Source organism: Copadichromis virginalis, linkage group LG15, assembly GCF_057382275.1.
Source record: "Copadichromis virginalis isolate Kocher_CV1m ecotype Utaka linkage group LG15, C_Virginalis_male_GT1.1, whole genome shotgun sequence".
Lineage (NCBI taxonomy): Eukaryota > Metazoa > Chordata > Actinopteri > Cichliformes > Cichlidae > Copadichromis > Copadichromis virginalis.
In genome coordinates, this window is record NC_140632.1 from 26,708,724 (window position 1) to 26,724,836 (window position 16,113).

At 43.9% G+C, this 16,113-nt stretch overlaps 2 protein-coding genes across 5 annotated transcripts in view; both read left to right on the top strand.

Moving 5' to 3' along the window:
* The first annotated feature begins 515 nt into the window (after window positions 1-515).
* Window positions 516-16,113, top strand: part of cep43 (centrosomal protein 43) — a 42,652-nt gene continuing 27,054 nt past the window's right edge. For 2 of the 4 annotated variants that reach the window (XM_085432739.1, XM_085432740.1), the window contains exons 1-3: window positions 516-700; window positions 1,592-1,645; window positions 2,188-2,242. In XM_085432739.1, the coding sequence (XP_085288865.1) occupies window positions 617-700; window positions 1,592-1,645; window positions 2,188-2,242 (193 nt within the window). In that variant the 5' untranslated portion in view covers window positions 516-616. The remainder of the gene's footprint in view (window positions 701-1,591; window positions 1,646-2,187; window positions 2,243-16,113) is intronic. The other 2 variants (XM_085432741.1, XM_085432742.1) reach the window with 1 other exon arrangement.
* On the top strand, window positions 8,338-10,798 carry LOC146692601 (uncharacterized). Its single transcript, XM_085432744.1, has 2 exons — window positions 8,338-9,346; window positions 10,235-10,798. Exons 1-2 carry the CDS (start codon window positions 9,087-9,089, stop codon window positions 10,503-10,505), a joined length of 531 nt encoding a protein of 176 aa, XP_085288870.1. The 5' UTR covers window positions 8,338-9,086; the 3' UTR covers window positions 10,506-10,798.

The window sequence follows — 16,113 nt, forward strand, 5'->3', positions numbered from 1 at the left end:
ACACGTGTGAAATTTGTTTTGTCACAGCAGGAAGTGGACAGTGCAAAAGTTATGTAGCAAAAATTAGAATATAATAAGAATAAATACAGTACACAACTGTACAGAATAGAATAGAATACTATATACAGTAGAATAAAATAGAATAAAATATACAATAGGATAAAAATAGAATACAAATTCTATATACAACTGAGTAAAAATACAACGATGCAAGAAAAGAGAATTGCACTTAGTGTTATTGCACATGTGTGGATGTGTGTGTTTGATCAGTTGGAGTCTTTGTTGTACAGTCTGACAGCAGTGGGGAGGAAAGACCTGCGAAATCTGTCCGTCCCACACTGAAGGCTTAAATGTAAAAAATAATAAAAGTAGAAATAACATGAAAAACGTGAGGCTGAATCCCTCTCACGGACCGTGAACGCCGTTTGTTAAACTGGTAAATTATCCAGCTGTAGTTCCGACTGCAAGCCAGAAGATGGCATTCAGGCTGAACTGCGTACAGATCGGCTAAAGAGCAACAGAAGAATAAAGGGCGGAAGTTGCGTCAGGTTGTTTTGGCGTGTTGTCCTGGCAGCAGCAGTTAGCTACGTTAGCACCTTAAGCTTCAGACAGAAAAATGTCAGCAGCCGAGGACGACACGGAACTGCGGGACCTGCTGATCCAGAATCTTGAGAACAGCGGAGCTCTGAACAAGCTGAAGGTGAAAGGTCACGTTTAACGTGAGACGCCCTGACGGCGGGATAGGCTACAGCTACTCGCAGCTAACGACTGCTAACCGGCTGCTCAGAGACTGTTTCAGGTTTATTTTATTTAACCTGAGAGGAGAGATGAAGTTCTGACTGAGTGTAGAGGTTCAGCAGCTGTGTGAGCTCTGTTGCTGCTGTTGTCGATCAAGCAGGATCTAACCTTTGAAACCGGTTTAAACATCCGTGAGAGTAGATGAGACATTTTATTACTAATAACGTGTAACTGCGGCTCAGCATAGAACCTCAAAGCTCACAGCCAGGAAGAAGAAACCTCACAGAACAAATAGAAATAGTTTTCCTTTTTTATTTCCTTTCACGCCCTGTTTTTGTCATGTGACTCGACAGCGTCAGGTGCTGAGAAAGACTTACCTCCAAACCTGAAACCACTCTTATTGATATCTGATCAGTTTGTGACTGATATCTGATCAGTTTGTGACTGATATCTGATCAGTTTGTGACTTATATCTAAACTAAGCGCTGTGTGGATTGTGCAGGTCTAGTTTCGTGCGTGCTAACTTCAGCACAGTTGGAACCCGTCAGCCTAAAATCTGATCCAGGAACCAGGAAGATTTGCGCCGAGAGCTCATATAAAAATAATGTGAAATACAGCAAATGAATGAAACGCTGTTAGTCCTGCAACACGCTGGTTGGTCCAGGTGTGTCCCACCTCTGGGAGAGGCTCCACCCCCCACGACCCTGAATACGATGACTGGAAGAAAACTGATGAATGGAAATGAAATAATATTTAGGAAACCCTTTTAGTTTGAAATATCTGTCATGAATGACATGTATGAATTTACTGATAGGTTTCAATAACTACCTGTATTGATGACATGTTCCTGCAGGCGGAGATGAGAGCGGCGGTGTTCCTGGCAATGGAGGAGCAGGACAAACTGGAGGTGAGTGATTCACACAGAAGTTCCAAGCACAGTGTTGATCAGTCAGTGCTGTCCGTCATAGTCCAAGATCAGGACAATGCCGGACAATACCTCCCACTCACTCTGTGACATGCTGGCCAGTCACAACGAGAGCATGAGATTATACGTAATGTAGCACTGAACAACTCCTCCATCTAATACACAGCACACACTAAAATATCTGCACATAACAAGGGCAATCTTAACCAAATATATTTAATTTGTGTAGCATACTGGAATATTTATAATAAGAGCTATTTTGCTATATTTTAACTTTAGTTTAGTCAGTTCCAGTTTTTAGTGTCTTGGAGCGACTATTACTACGTCATTAATAAAGTATTCAAATTCAGGAATACGTGAGACAGCAGGTTCATGGTGTGTTTAGATTAAAATCTAAGTTTGTAGTCTGGAAAAGTGAACAATGAGGTGGGAGGAGTCAGGAAGTTGGGAGGGGTCAATGATGGTCTTGATGTGTGACTGACAGCTTTGACCTGTTCTGAGCTCTCGCTGATGTTTCTCCTCAGAATAAAAGTCCGCTGGTCAACGAGAGCCTGAAAAAATGTCTCAACACCAAAGACGGTGAGTTCCTCAACTTCCTCTTCCTGCCTGCAGCCGGTTTCGCTGAGCAGCAACATTTCACGAGCAGGTTAGCAGTGATGAAGGTCATACTGCTTCATGGCTGTTATTTTACAGTTTTACTAAAATTAGTCCAACAGAAAGACTCATCAGCGAGAGAGTTCATAAAGGTTTAAATAATTTCAAACATGCTCTAAAGAATCCCTCACTGATCCAGCAGCTTGCACTAAGAGTGAAACCGCCCGTGAGCACCATGGCGGAGCATCCGCAGGTCACCATGCGTTTCTTTCTTATCCTGATGTCATTGATCATCAGACTGCAGTATTTGTTACAATGGCAACAAGTAATAATAATAATATTAATAATAAATTTTATTTGAGGGCGCCTTTCTAAAACCCAAGGTCACCTTACAAAGAGAAGAAGACATCAATAAAACAGTAGATTAAAATAGATTATAATAAATTAAAATACAAAAAACACAAAATACAACCACAAACAACAAATTTTTTTTTCTAAGCTTTATTTTCATTTTTAAATTGGAAACGAACAAAAAAACAAACATACACACAAAGCAAGAAAGAAAACAAAAACAAAAAAACAAACAAACAGAAAACTCACAACTGACCACAGAAGCACTCCCAGGTGCACACTCTTGTATCTATGCCTTTCATGGATAACCTCAAACATCTGAAAACCAAACACAGAAAATACAGGCATAATAATAATAATAATAATAATGACAATATTGGTAATTACGGAAATTTAAAACAAACACACAAACAAACAAAGAACAAAGAATTCAAAAAAAATAAAATAAAAAATTGAGCAAAACAGAAAACATCATGTGAACCCCTCCCACCATCCCCCCACCCCTTTACCCCTGTATGGCTCTCAACCTCATCACATTCGTGTATCCAGACAGCCCATATTTACACCTATCTATAGAAACTCTCATACACAGGAATCAACATCCCACAAGATAAAACTACAGCATTCAGGAAATCAAGTCAGAAGGGCCTAACCGGGGATCAACTCAAGGCAGACCCAGGGGGATTTGCGTCATCTCTATGATCTGTTAGGTCCAAAGACGGTAGTACTGACAGGAAGGGGCCCCAAATTTTTTCGAAGGTTCCATATTTCCCTTTTACACTATGCAATATCTTCTCAGGTGTGCAGTAGGACGCTAGCTCATTAATCTAGTGTCTCAGTGTTGGAGAGTTTTCAGATTTCCAATGTAGCAGAATACATTTTTTCACTGCAGCACTCGCAAGTAAAATAAAAAATTTCTTGTGATAATTCACATTTATAGAACCTGTGTCACCTAAAATCCATAGTTTTGGGTCCAGTTCGATTTGGATCCCCATTACCCTTGAGATTATTTCAATGGCCCGTCTCCAGAACTCTTCTATCACTGGGCAATTCCACAGCATGTGGAGGAGATCACCATCTGTCACCTTACATCTCAAACATTTGGGGGAGTAATTAATATCAATTTTATGTAACCTATAAGGGGTATAATATATCCTATGAAATATATTAAATTGCATTTGCCTGTGATTTGTAGAAATTAACATGGTCTGTGCCTGTTCCAATAAATGGTGCCATTCTACCTCTTCATAGACATAGCCCAGGTCTGTCTCCCATTTTCTTTTTAAAGACGCTTTATTATAGTCAGGTAACTTTTCATTGATAATAGTGTATATAGAAGATGCTATTCCTTTTATTGACTTCCATGGTTTGGTGCAAAGATGCGTTTCAAGAGGAGTTTCTTTAGGAATCTCGGGGAATAATCCTTTGGATTTCTCTTTGACCCAATCTCTTATTTGTAGGAATTTGAAGAAATTTTGTCCTGGGAGTTTGAATTTTTCCTTTAGTTGTTGAAAGTCAATAAATGTATCATTATTGTATAAGTTGGCAACAGTTCGAATATTTCTGTCTTTCCATCCCCGCAATATTGGGTCAGCAATATGATAAGAGAGATCAGGGTTGCCCCATAGGGGTGTCCTTCTAAGAAAAGAGATATTTATTTTCAGAAGTGAGTGGGATTCCTGCCAGGCACAGAAGGTGTTTAATATTATCAAATTGTTTGTGAGCTTGGATAGACATTTTTTTTGTACCTAAAAATGGAACATCTTTTAATGGTATGGGGTTCACCTCATGTTGTTCTATTGGAACCCATCGAACCTCACTCCTCTCTGCATGTAGCCAGATCCAAATTGATCGGTACTGGGAGGCAAGATAATAGTTCCTAAAGTTTGGTAAATTAAGTCCTCCCCTTGAATATGGGGCCTGTAGTGAGGAGAGTTTGACTCTTGGATTTTTCTTTTGCCATATGAAAGACGTTATGAGTTTGTTAAGCTCTTTGAAGAAACTTTTAGGAACATTTGTAGGGAGACATTGAAATAAGTAGATAAACTTAGGCAAAATGTTCATTTTAACAACATTAATTCTCCCTATAAGAGATAATGGAAAATCCATCCATCTCTGAATATTAAGTTTGGTTTGCTCCAACAGTTTGATATGATTTAATTTGAATATTTGATCCTCGGATTTACCAATTTGTATACCCAAATACGTAAATCCATTATTACACCACTGTAATGGGTCAGTAAGAGCTCTAATACGGCTATCTTGTATATTTAATAACATAATCTCACTTTTGGTATAGTTTAACTTGTATCCTGAGGCTGCGCTGTATTCTTTAAGACACTTCATTAAAGAGGGAATTGATTTAAGAGGGTCCGTTATATACAGTAGGAGGTCATCTGCGTATAGAGAAAGTTTATGTTCACTTGTGCCGAATTTGATTCCAGATATGGAGGCATTAGTATGGATGGCAACTGCTAGTGGTTCGATCGCAATCGCAAAGAGCAAGGGGGAATTTGGACAACCTTGTCTGCAACCTCTAGTTAAAGAGAAAGTGCCAGAAAGCACATTATTTGTTATGATATTGGCTCTGGGGGCATTAAAAAGTGTCCTAACATAGCGGGTGAACTTTTCTCCGAAGCCCATGGCTTCCATTGCCTGAAATAGAAAGTTTGGCTCAATCCTGTCAAATGCTTTATTAGCGTCCATGGAGATTATTAGCAGTGGGTCTTGGTTTTTTTAAGCAGTATTCAGTATATGGAGCAAACGCCGCACATTATCTGCTTCATGTCTGTTTTTAATGAAGCCTGTTTAGTTGGCATTTATTATCTTAGGCATAATGTCCTCCAATCTAAGTGCAATTATTTTAGATAATATTTTATAATCTGCATTTAAAAGGCTGAGGGTAAGAGTCACATCTCTGTTTGTCCTTGCCCGGTTTTGGCAATAATGTGATTGTTGCAATTTCCAATGATTCTGGTAATTTATTATTTTCTAAAGCTTCTTTAATCATATTTGTAAGTGGTGTCAATAATTTATTAGAAAAAGCCTTATAATAATCAACTGGAAATCCATCTGGTCCAGGGGTCTTATTATTTTGTAAACACTTGAGGGCTTGAAGAACCTCCATCTCAGATATATCTGCATCAAGCAGTTCTTTGTCCTCATTATGTAATTTAGGAAGAGTTATTCCATCTATAAATCTTTTTGCAGCAGTACTGTCGACCTAGAGCTGGGCGATATGAGATTTTTTCATATCACGATATGTTTTTTTCATTTCAGGTGATAACGATATCTATCACGATATAAGCCAAATAACTATATTTGTAAGATTTAAATGTGCCGTTGCTCACAAGTAAAATGTGAAATAATCAGCAGCTTGTTTTTATTTAAATATTTATTTCCCATAATAAGTTCAACAGGGTAGATGTACTTAAGGAACATGAGACTTTTTCAGATAAATAAAGGCAAATATTGCAAACTACACAAAAGGCAGCCGCTAAAGCGTTTAAGTTTCAAAATAGAACAAACGAAACAGACTAAATTGTCAATTCCACTTAGAAACAAAATATTAATTCTAAAAATAAATCTTAGTTTGTTTTACAGAAGAACAGACAAAACTGACTAACCTTTGTCAATATCAAATAAACTGAGAACTAAAAGGAAATTCTCAATCTCTCCTTGTTGTATAGCTTAGCTTTTCAAACAGTTTTAACAGTTACTTTAGTCTGACAAAAGCCGAATGACGAATTAGCGCTTCCAGTCAGAGACTGAGGCTACGTCCACACGTACACGGGTATTTTTGAAAACGGAGATTTTCCGTTTTCGTTTTAAAAAATAATCCCGTCCACACATAAAGGCAGAAATGAAGGAAAACGCTGCTATGAACATGCCAAAGCAGCAGGTGGCGCTAGATTCCTAACCGTGCAGAAATGTTGGCCAATCAGAAGTCTAGAAGCCTCGGCGGGAAAAAGTAAACAAAGCTGGGGCATAGAAGCAGAACCGAGTCATATGTGTGGACGGACAGTAACTGTGTGTATATGTAAGCATTTAAACACTGCAGAGAGTAGAATTAACAGTAACAGTATTGTAGAAATTCATTTCACCGAAACAATAACGTGGCGCACAGTGTGACGCATGCACCAGTTTATTGTATTTCCAGACTTGCTTTTGGCACAATTTACAGTGCACGCTACTCTGTTTTTGTCAGACTTGAAATAGCCGAAATACCTTCACACTACGGAACTTCTATGGCTCTTCCGTTCGACAATCTCTCCGGCATTGGAACCATCATCTGTTTTCTCTTCGGTCACGCTCGGTTGATTTTTCTAGTCGGCACACTCATTTCCTCCATTACGCGCTGGCTCCATTACCCGCTGGCTGTTTCCCAAACAAACACACGTGCGGCTTGGCACTTGTGCTGTACGTAACAAGTCACGCGACGTGACGCTGCGGCTGTGATTGGTTCGGCTCTGCGCTGCTTAATTTGGATTGGCTGACCTTTTTTTTTTTTTTTTTTTTAGGAGGACAAGAGCGGCGAGGTCTATCGCGATAGCTTAATTTCTCTATCGAGTAAAAGTTATATCGCGATACATATCGTTATCGTTCTATCGCCCAGCTCTATGTCGACCCCTTGCTCAGATTTATACAGATCTTCATAGAACCGTTTAAACTCTGCATTTATGAGTGCTGATTCATCAAGAAGTTTATCATCTTCCGTTAATATTGTCCGTATAAATTTATCAGATGTTTCTTTCTTAATTTGCCAGGCCAGTAGTTTACTTGTTTTGTTTCCAAATTCGTAGTAGTGATATCTAGTTCTGGCCATGGCTGCTTCTGCTCTGCTGGTGCATAAATTATCATATTGCAACCTTATTTTTGTTAATATATTGAGGTATTCTTCCTTTTTGGTAGCAATATATTCCTGTTCCAAGTTTTTAATGTCAATCTCCAATTTAGTTATCTTCTCTCTGACCTTTTTAACCTTATTGGCACCGTATGACATAACCATACCTCTCATATAGGCTTTGAGGGCTTCCCAAATATTGGTATGTGAAGAGGAGTTTGAATTGGCATCTAGGAATATTTCAATATTAGTGTTCATATATGAAATAAAATCAGAGTCTCCTAGCATATAATTTTTAAACCTCCACCTGTAGGTTACACTTTGCGACATATTGGTAGCCCAGGAAAGTTTAATGGGATTATGGTCTGAAAAAGTAGCTGCTAAGTAGGAGCAATCTATCACTGTTGCCATCATATTTTGTGGTACAAGAAACATATCAATTCTAGAGTGTGTATTATGTACTGGTGAAAAAAAGGAGAAGTCCCTCTGGCCTGGATGGAGGTTTCGCCACACATCAATTATGCCTATATCCTTCATACCTTGGTTCAGTGCTGTTGCTGCCTTGGATAGTGAAGCTGACAAACATGAAGGTCACACTGCTTCATGGCTGTTATTTTACAGTTTTACTAAAATTAGTCCAACAGAAAGACTCATCAGCGAGAGAGTTCATAAAGGTTTAAATAATTTCAAACATGCTCTAAAGAATCCCTCACTGATCCAGCAGCTTGCACTAAGAGTGAAACCGCCTGTGAGCACCATGGCGGAGCATCCGCAGGTTCACCATGCGTTTCTTTCTTATCCTGATGTCATTGATCATCAGACTGCAGTATTTGTTACAATGGCAACAAGTAATAATAATATTAATAATACATTTTATTTCTAAAACCCAAGGTCACCTTACAAAGAGAAGAAGACATCAATAAAACAGTAGATTAAAATAGATTATAATAAATTAAAATACAAAAAACACAAAATACAACCACAAACAACAAATAAAATAAAAAAAACACGATTTGACAGCAAGTAAAATCTGTATTAAAGCGAGTAAGCCAGTTTAAACAAGTAGGTTTTGAGTTGTGACTTAAATAAGGGAAGGGAATCTATATTTCTTACGGCTGAAGGAAGTGAGTTCCAGAGCCGAGGAGCAGAGCGACTGAAAGCTCTGTGCCCCATAGTGATAAGGCGAGTAGAAGGAACAACAAGATGAGTGGCAGATGAAGATCTGAGTGAGCGGGTAAGAGTGGGGATATGAAGCAGATCACAGAGATAAGGAGGGTAAGATGAGGTTATGAATACACTTAAATGTGAGAACTAAGATTTTAAAGTTTATCCTGGCTTCTATGGGCAACCAGTGAAACTGTTGAAGAATTGGGGTAATATGGTCTCTTAAGGGAGTAACGGTGTGTTCACACCGAACGCGATGGACGCGAATAAAACGCCCCAAACGCCCCTAATTTGACGCGTGTACATTCGCGTCTCAACGCGTGTCCAAGAAAAATCCATCGCGCGTCAAAATATTTTGACGCGCGTGAACCGGAAATGTGGGAGGAATGTGGGAGGGAGTTGTGCCAGACCGGTATCTTTGCAAGATGGCAGCTATCGAGCTAGCGCTTGAAGAGAGAGTCTCCCTTCTCTATGTACTGTGGAGAGCAGAGCAGCAGCGTAAAAGACGTCCTCGCCGTACCTGGGTCCATCAGGTCCTCCAGAGGCATGAGCAGTTTGGTGAGTTTCATGACTTGCTCCAGGAGCTGCGCCTGGATGACGGCCGATTCCAGCGCTATCACCGTCGGCCAGTTTGAGGACCTGCTTTCCCTCGTCGGTCCCAGCATCGCCCGCCTAGACACCAACTACAGACGCTCAATCCCACCTGCAGAGCGCCTGTCCGTCTGCCTGAGGTTAGTAAAACTATTTAATACGGTAGTCCTTTATTGATATCTGTGCTAATATGCTAATCCATCCAGTTATACACTGCTAACATGGATGTGCTATGCTAACAGTGAATGCTGTCGGTGTTTACTGAAAGCAAACTGTGGTACAGAGACGACTCTTTATAATATTTCTAGTGATACTCAGAAGGTCTCATCAAGTCCCGATTTAATTCGATTTATGCTGTTATCAGTGTTTGCATGATAGCATGGCTGTGGTGTCACATCAATGTATGCGCTCGGTGTTTGCTGATATCAAACTGTAGCATTAGGACCACTGAGTTAACCTTTGTAGTGATACTCACTCCTTTTTATTTAGACCTGGTTTAATTCTGGGATAGTTGAATATTTGTATATAATCCCTGCAGCTGTCAGACTCTATAGCAGGGGTCACAGCCTTTATTAAAACAGAGTTAGATAAAACTGTGAACAGTTTGGTTCATCTCTAGTTACATGGTTCTATCTTGATAAGCTGTCTTATCACAGATTAATTTTTCAAAAATATTAATGATTTAAGCAAGGAAAGGGCTACATGTCAACACACAACTCTTTATTTCTATTAATGTCTCACTTCATTCCTACCTGATTGACATGTTTAGGAATTATGAGTGATTGGCTCACTGTAGTTGTGAAAGTTGCTACCAATCAAATTATGATATGTTAAAGTTAAAACAAAACACAACTGTTTTAGATATTATCTAATATACATTTTGTAATTATCCTTATAATTACAAAATGTTTTATGTAAGATTTAAGTTTTGTGATTTATATCTGACATCACAAAAGTATTTTGGAATTTGAATAATGTATTTTGTAACTGCAGTACACATAATACTGATTTTGAACAATTTTGTCCAGGTTCCTTGTCACCGGGGACTCCTTCAGGACCATCGCGTTCAGTTTCAGAGTCGGTGTGTCCACGGTGAGCCAGATCACCCCCCAGGCAGCGACGTCCATCTGGGACTGTCTAGTGGACGACTTCATGGCTGTGCCTTCACCTGGAGACTGGCGGTCCATCACAGAGGGATTCCAGGAGCGCTGGAACTTTCCTCTGTGCTGTGCAGCTCTGGATGGGAAGCACATCCAGACAAAGGCACCCCATATATCATATAGGAGACACACACATTGATATACACTAAATATTCATTTCATTTCTTTTTTGTGGTGCCCAAATTGATGCACCTGCTTGATTTTGTTTAAACAATTATTGCACACTTTCTGTAAATCCAGTAAACTTCTTTTCACTTCTCAAATATCACTGTGTGTGTCTCCTGTATATTTAACTGACATTTTTTATTGTAACAACCAACGATTTATACAGGAAAATAATGTCTATTAACAAGGTTGCCCAAACTTCTGCATCCCACTGTATCAGTATATTTTGTCATTAGTATAATATGAAATAAATTCTACATGTGTCAAGTTGTGTGCCAACATTTGCTGTGTAGTAGAACTGAGACATTAGTCATTATAAACATTTATTTGAAATAATATTAAAAGTTGAAAAGAATATCGAGGGAACAGTTTACCCTGCCCGGGATAGGGTTACCGGGGCCCCGCCCTGGAGCCAGGCCCGGGGAGGGTGCCCGAGGGCGAGCGTCTGGTGGCCGGGCCTTAGTCCATGGGGCCCGGCCGGGCACAGCCCGAAGAGGAGACATGGGCCCATCCTCCCGCAGGCCCACCACCCGCAGGAGGCGCCATAGGGGTCGGGTGCATTGTGAGCCGGGTGGCGGCCAGGAGCGGAGGCCCTGGCGGACCGACCCCCGGCTGCCAAGACTGGCAATAGGGACATGGAATGTCACCTCTCTGGTGGGGAAGGAGCCTGAGTTGGTGCGTGAGGTTGAGAGGTACCGGCTAGATATAGTTGGGCTCACCTCTACGCATTGTCTGGGCTCTGGAACCAGTCTCCTGGAGAGGGGCTGGACTCTGTCTCAGTCTGGAGTTGCCCCTGGTGAGAGGCGGCGGGCTGGGGTGGGTATTCTTATATCCCCTCGGCTTGCTGCCGGTACGTTGGGGTTTTTCCCGGTGGACGAGAGGGTTTGTTCCCTGCGCCTTAGGGTCGGGGAACGGGTCCTGACTGTCATCTGCGCTTATGCACCGAGTGGCAGTTCGGAGTACCCAGCCTTCTTAGAGTCCCTGGGGGGGGTGCTGGAAGGTGCTCCACCTGGAGACTCTGTTGTCCTGCTGGGAGACTTCAATGCTCACGTGGGTAACGACAGCGAGACCTGGAGGGGCGTGATTGGGAGGAACGGCCTCCCTGATCTGAACCCGAGCGGTGCTTTGTTATTGGACTTCTGTGCTAATCACAGTTTGGCCATAACGAACACCCTGTTCGAACATAAGAGTGTCCATAAGTGCACGTGGCACCAGGATGCTCTAGGCCGTAGGTCGATGATCGATTTTGTAATCGTATCACCAGACCTGCGACCATATGTTCTGGACACTCGGGTGAAGAGAGGGGCTGAGCTGTCAACTGATCACCACCTGGTGGTGAGTTGGATCAGGTGGCGGGGGAGGACGCTGGACAGACCTGGTGCACCTAAACGCGTAGTGAGGGTGTGCTGGGAACGTCTAGCAGAGGCCCCAGTCCGCGAGATCTTCAACGCACACCTCCGGCAGAGCTTCAACAGCATTCCGAGGGAGACTGGGGACATTGAGTCCGAATGGACCATGTTCAGTGTCTCCATTGCCGAAGCTGCTGCATTGAGCTGCGGCCGCAAGGTGGTCGGTGCCTGCCGTGGTGGTAATCCCCGAACCAAATGGTGGACACCAGAGGTGAAGGGAGCCACCAGGCTAAAGAAGGAGGCCTATCGGGCTTGGTTAGCCTGTGGGACTCCGGAGGCAGCCGACAGGTATCGACAGGCCAAGCGGAATGCGGCTCGGGCAGTGGCTGAAGCAAAAACTCGGGTGTGGGAGGAGTTCGGAGAGGCCATGGAAAAAGACTTTCGGACTGCCTCGAAGAGATTCTGGCAAACCGTCAGGCGTCTCAGGAGGGGAAAGCGGTGCTCTACCTGCACTGTGTATAGTGCTGGCGGAGCGCTGTTGACGTCGACTGAGAAAATTGTCGGGCGGTGGAAGGAATACTTCGAGGACCTCCTTAATCCCACTGACACGTCTTCCGGGGAGGAAGCAGAGTCTGGGGATGAGGGGTGTGACCCACCAATTTCCGGGGGCGAGGTCACTGAGGCAGTTAAACAACTCCTTGGTGGCAGAGCCCCTGGTGTCGATGAGGTCCGCCCCGAGTTCCTGAAGGCTCTGGACGTTGTAGGGCTGTCTTGGTTGACACGTCTCTGCAATGTTGCGTGGAGATCAGGGGCAGTACCTGTGGACTGGCAGACCGGGGTGGTGGTCCCCATCTTCAAGAAGGGGGACCGGAGGGTGTGTTCCAACTACAGGGGGATCACACTCCTCAGCCTCCCCGGGAAAGTCTATGCCAGGGTGCTGGAGAGGAGGGTTCGTCCGCTAGTCGAACCTCGGATACAGGAGGAACAATGCGGTTTTCGTCCTGGTCGCGGAACACTGGACCAGCTCTTTGTCCTCTCGAGGATACTTGAGGGTGCATGGGAGTTTGCCCAACCAGTCTACATGTGTTTTGTGGACCTGGAGAAGGCATTCGACCGTGTCCCTCGGGGCGTCCTGTGGGAGGTGTTGCGCGAGTATGGGGTGTCTGGCCCATTGCTACGGGCCATTCAATCCCTATACAACCGTTGCAAGAGCTTGGTTCGCATTGCCGGCAATAAGTCGGACTCGTTCCCGGTGGGTGATGGGCTCCGCCAGGGCTGCCCTTTGTCTCCGGTTCTGTTCATAATTTTTATGGACAGGATTTCTAGGCGCAGCCAAGTGGCGGAGGGCTTTCGCTTTGGTGGCCTCAGAATCTCATCTCTGATTTTTGCGGATGATGTGGTTCTGTTGGCTTCATCGGGTGAGGGCCTCCAGCTCGCACTGGAGCGGTTCGCAGCCGAGTGTAACGCAGCGGGAATGAGGATCAGCACCTCCAAATCTGAGGCCATGGTTCTCAGCCGGAAAAGGGTGGAGTGCCCACTCCGGGTCGGGGATGAGTTCCTGCCCCAAGTGGAGGAGTTCAAGTATCTCGGGGTCTTGTTCGCGAGTGATGGGAGAAGGGAGCTGGAGATCGACAGACGGATTGGGGCTGCGGCTGCAGTAATGCGGACACTGCACCGGTCAGTCGTGGTGAAGAGGGAGCTGAGTGTAAAAGCGAAGCTCTCAATTTACCGGTCGATCTACGTCCCTACCCTCACCTATGGCCACGAGCTGTGGGTAGTGACCGAAAGAACGAGATCGCGGATACAAGCGGCAGAAATGAGCTTCCTCCGAAGGGTGGCTGGCCTCTCCCTTAGAGATAGGGTGAGAAGTTCGGCCATCCGGGAGGGGCTTAGAGTAGAGCAGCTGCTGCTCCACATCGAAAGGAGCCAGCTGAGGTGGTTCGGGCATCTGGCAAGGATGCCCCCTGGGCGCCTCCTGGGCGAGGTGTTCCAGGCATGTCCCACCGGGAGGAGGCCCCGGGGCAGACCCAGGACACGCTGGAGAGATTATATCTCTCGGCTGGCCTGGGAACGCCTTGGTATTCCCCCGGACAAGCTGGAGGAGGTGGCTGGGGAGAGGGAGGTCTGGACCTCTTTGCTTAGGCTGCTACCCCCGCGACCCGACCTCGGATAAGCGGATGAAGATGGATGGATGGATGGAATATTAAAAGTCTCAAACAGAAAAACATTAAACATAAATATATAAAATATAAGAATTTACAGAGAGACAGGAATAAAAAGGACCAGCTGCTCTCCAGAGCAGGAACAAGGCTGAGGAGGAAATGCTCCATTGGAGACTGGTGTGGCCTCTTCAGGGACTCCAGGATGGCCAGCTCCACCGCCGATGGACCGTCCTGGGACCCGTCCCTCATCTGCCTCGGAGCCGTCCTCCTCTGTGGGCCTGTAAAACAGCACAAAACACAAAGAAATGAGAAGGCTGCTACTAGATTTTAATTTCAACATTGAAAAAAACAAAAAAAAAAAACAATAACAGGATATAATCAGATTGGTTGTAGATATTTAGTAAAGGTGATCACAAGGGAATCCCACCGACTAAAAAGGTATCAGTGCTTGCTGTACATATCTGTGGGTGCAGCAGCAGGAGCTCAGGGACTGGGGATGCTCTGCTGCAGAATCAGTTGGTTCTATCAATACAGTATTAAATGTTAACAGGTTGGATATAATAATCGTAGAGTAGACAGTGGTCCCTCATTTATTGCAGGGGTTCTCAGAATAACTAGCCCCTGGTCACAGTTCAAACAATTGATTCTCAAAGTGCAAACCTTTGTAGATTGCAAAACGTAAAAGTATTATTATGCCGCGGTTTGTCTTCATCTGCCCGCCACTTTCGTGCGCCTTTTTCCCTCACGGTGCAGGTGTCTATTTCCGAATGAGGCTCATAGTTATGGGTGTTTTTGTGCTGTTTTTTCTATTGGACGCGATGGTTATCAAAACCAAACGTGATAAATTTGGCAAGCGCAGGAGATTTGTCAATCAGGCTGCAGAATGCAATGCTGTACTGTGCAATAAAAAATCAGCGAAAAAGCAAAGCAGTGACGGATGAACAGCGGGACCACTGTGTGCTGTTTATTAATAAACAATAAAATATATTCCTAAATGACAACATGCATAAAAGCAGAACGGTATTTGTACGTCAGTGGGAAAATAGCGGTGGCTTGCTAGCTTTTGTGCGGCTTCCCCGGGTCAGTGAAAACTTTCAAAAGAGAAATGAATGAACTTACCAGGTTGCCCGATCTCTTCACATATCTTCCTCCAAGCTCGGTCCTTTTTATTCCTGTCTCGGTACTGAAAGCAGCTGGTGTCGTACAGCTCCGAGTTGTTTGCTACCGCATTGATTAGCCTTCCCCTCCATTGAAGTATGAAAGGCTTTGGCTGGATCTGCCCCTTTGACCTAGGTAACAGCCACGTCACCAGGCTCCTGATTGGTTGTCGCGGCGCGATTTGACGCTGGAGTTCAGATTTTTCCAACTCGAGCGGTAGACGCGAAACGCGCGTATGCACAAAATGCAACACAAAAACTCACGCGCGTGGTTTTATTCGCGAGTCAAACGCGCCAGACGCACTACACTGACGCGCTACACTGACGCGCGTTTCACGCGTTTTGGCGTTTTCGCGACGCAAATCTGCTTCCGAATTTTCGCGGGACCCGCAATCGCGCGTCATCGCGCCTTTCCATTGACTTTACATGTAAACCTGACGCTCTATTCGCGTCCATCGCGTTCGGTGTGAACACACCGTAAGAGTTATGACCCGAGCTGCAGAATTCTGAAGAAGTTGAAGTTTATGGAGGGACTTATTAGGGAGACCAAATAAGAGAGAGTTGCAATAATCGATCCAGGAAGTAATAAGACTATGGACAAGGATGGCAGCAGTAGGACTGGGCGATATATCGAGGTTTTTTTATTTTTTTTAAATATCGATATATTTTTATACGAGATATAAGATGTGACAGCATCGTTTATATCGATATGGTATATGTTGCGTTATAATTATACTTGTGGAGCCGCAAGTTTGCCTCTCTTTTGTCTCTACTCGGCCTCGCCTCTCCTTCACTGAACACAAGTCCCCCTCCCCCATCGCTTCACCTGCAGGCAACAACAAGACGGACACAGCAAATCTCCGTTACCGCGGATCGCCCTGTGCGTGGGGCTGGACGCATCAACGTGTTAACGA

Bases quoted from the DNA above. Each gene is read 5' to 3' on its own strand.
- LOC146692601 (XM_085432744.1), top strand. From the start codon at position 9,087: ATGTACTGTGGAGAGCAGAGCAGCAGCGTAAAAGACGTCCTCGCCGTA. The intron at 9,347-10,234 runs GTTAGTAAAACT...AATTTTGTCCAG, and splicing joins CGCCTGTCCGTCTGCCTGAG to GTTCCTTGTCACCGGGGACT.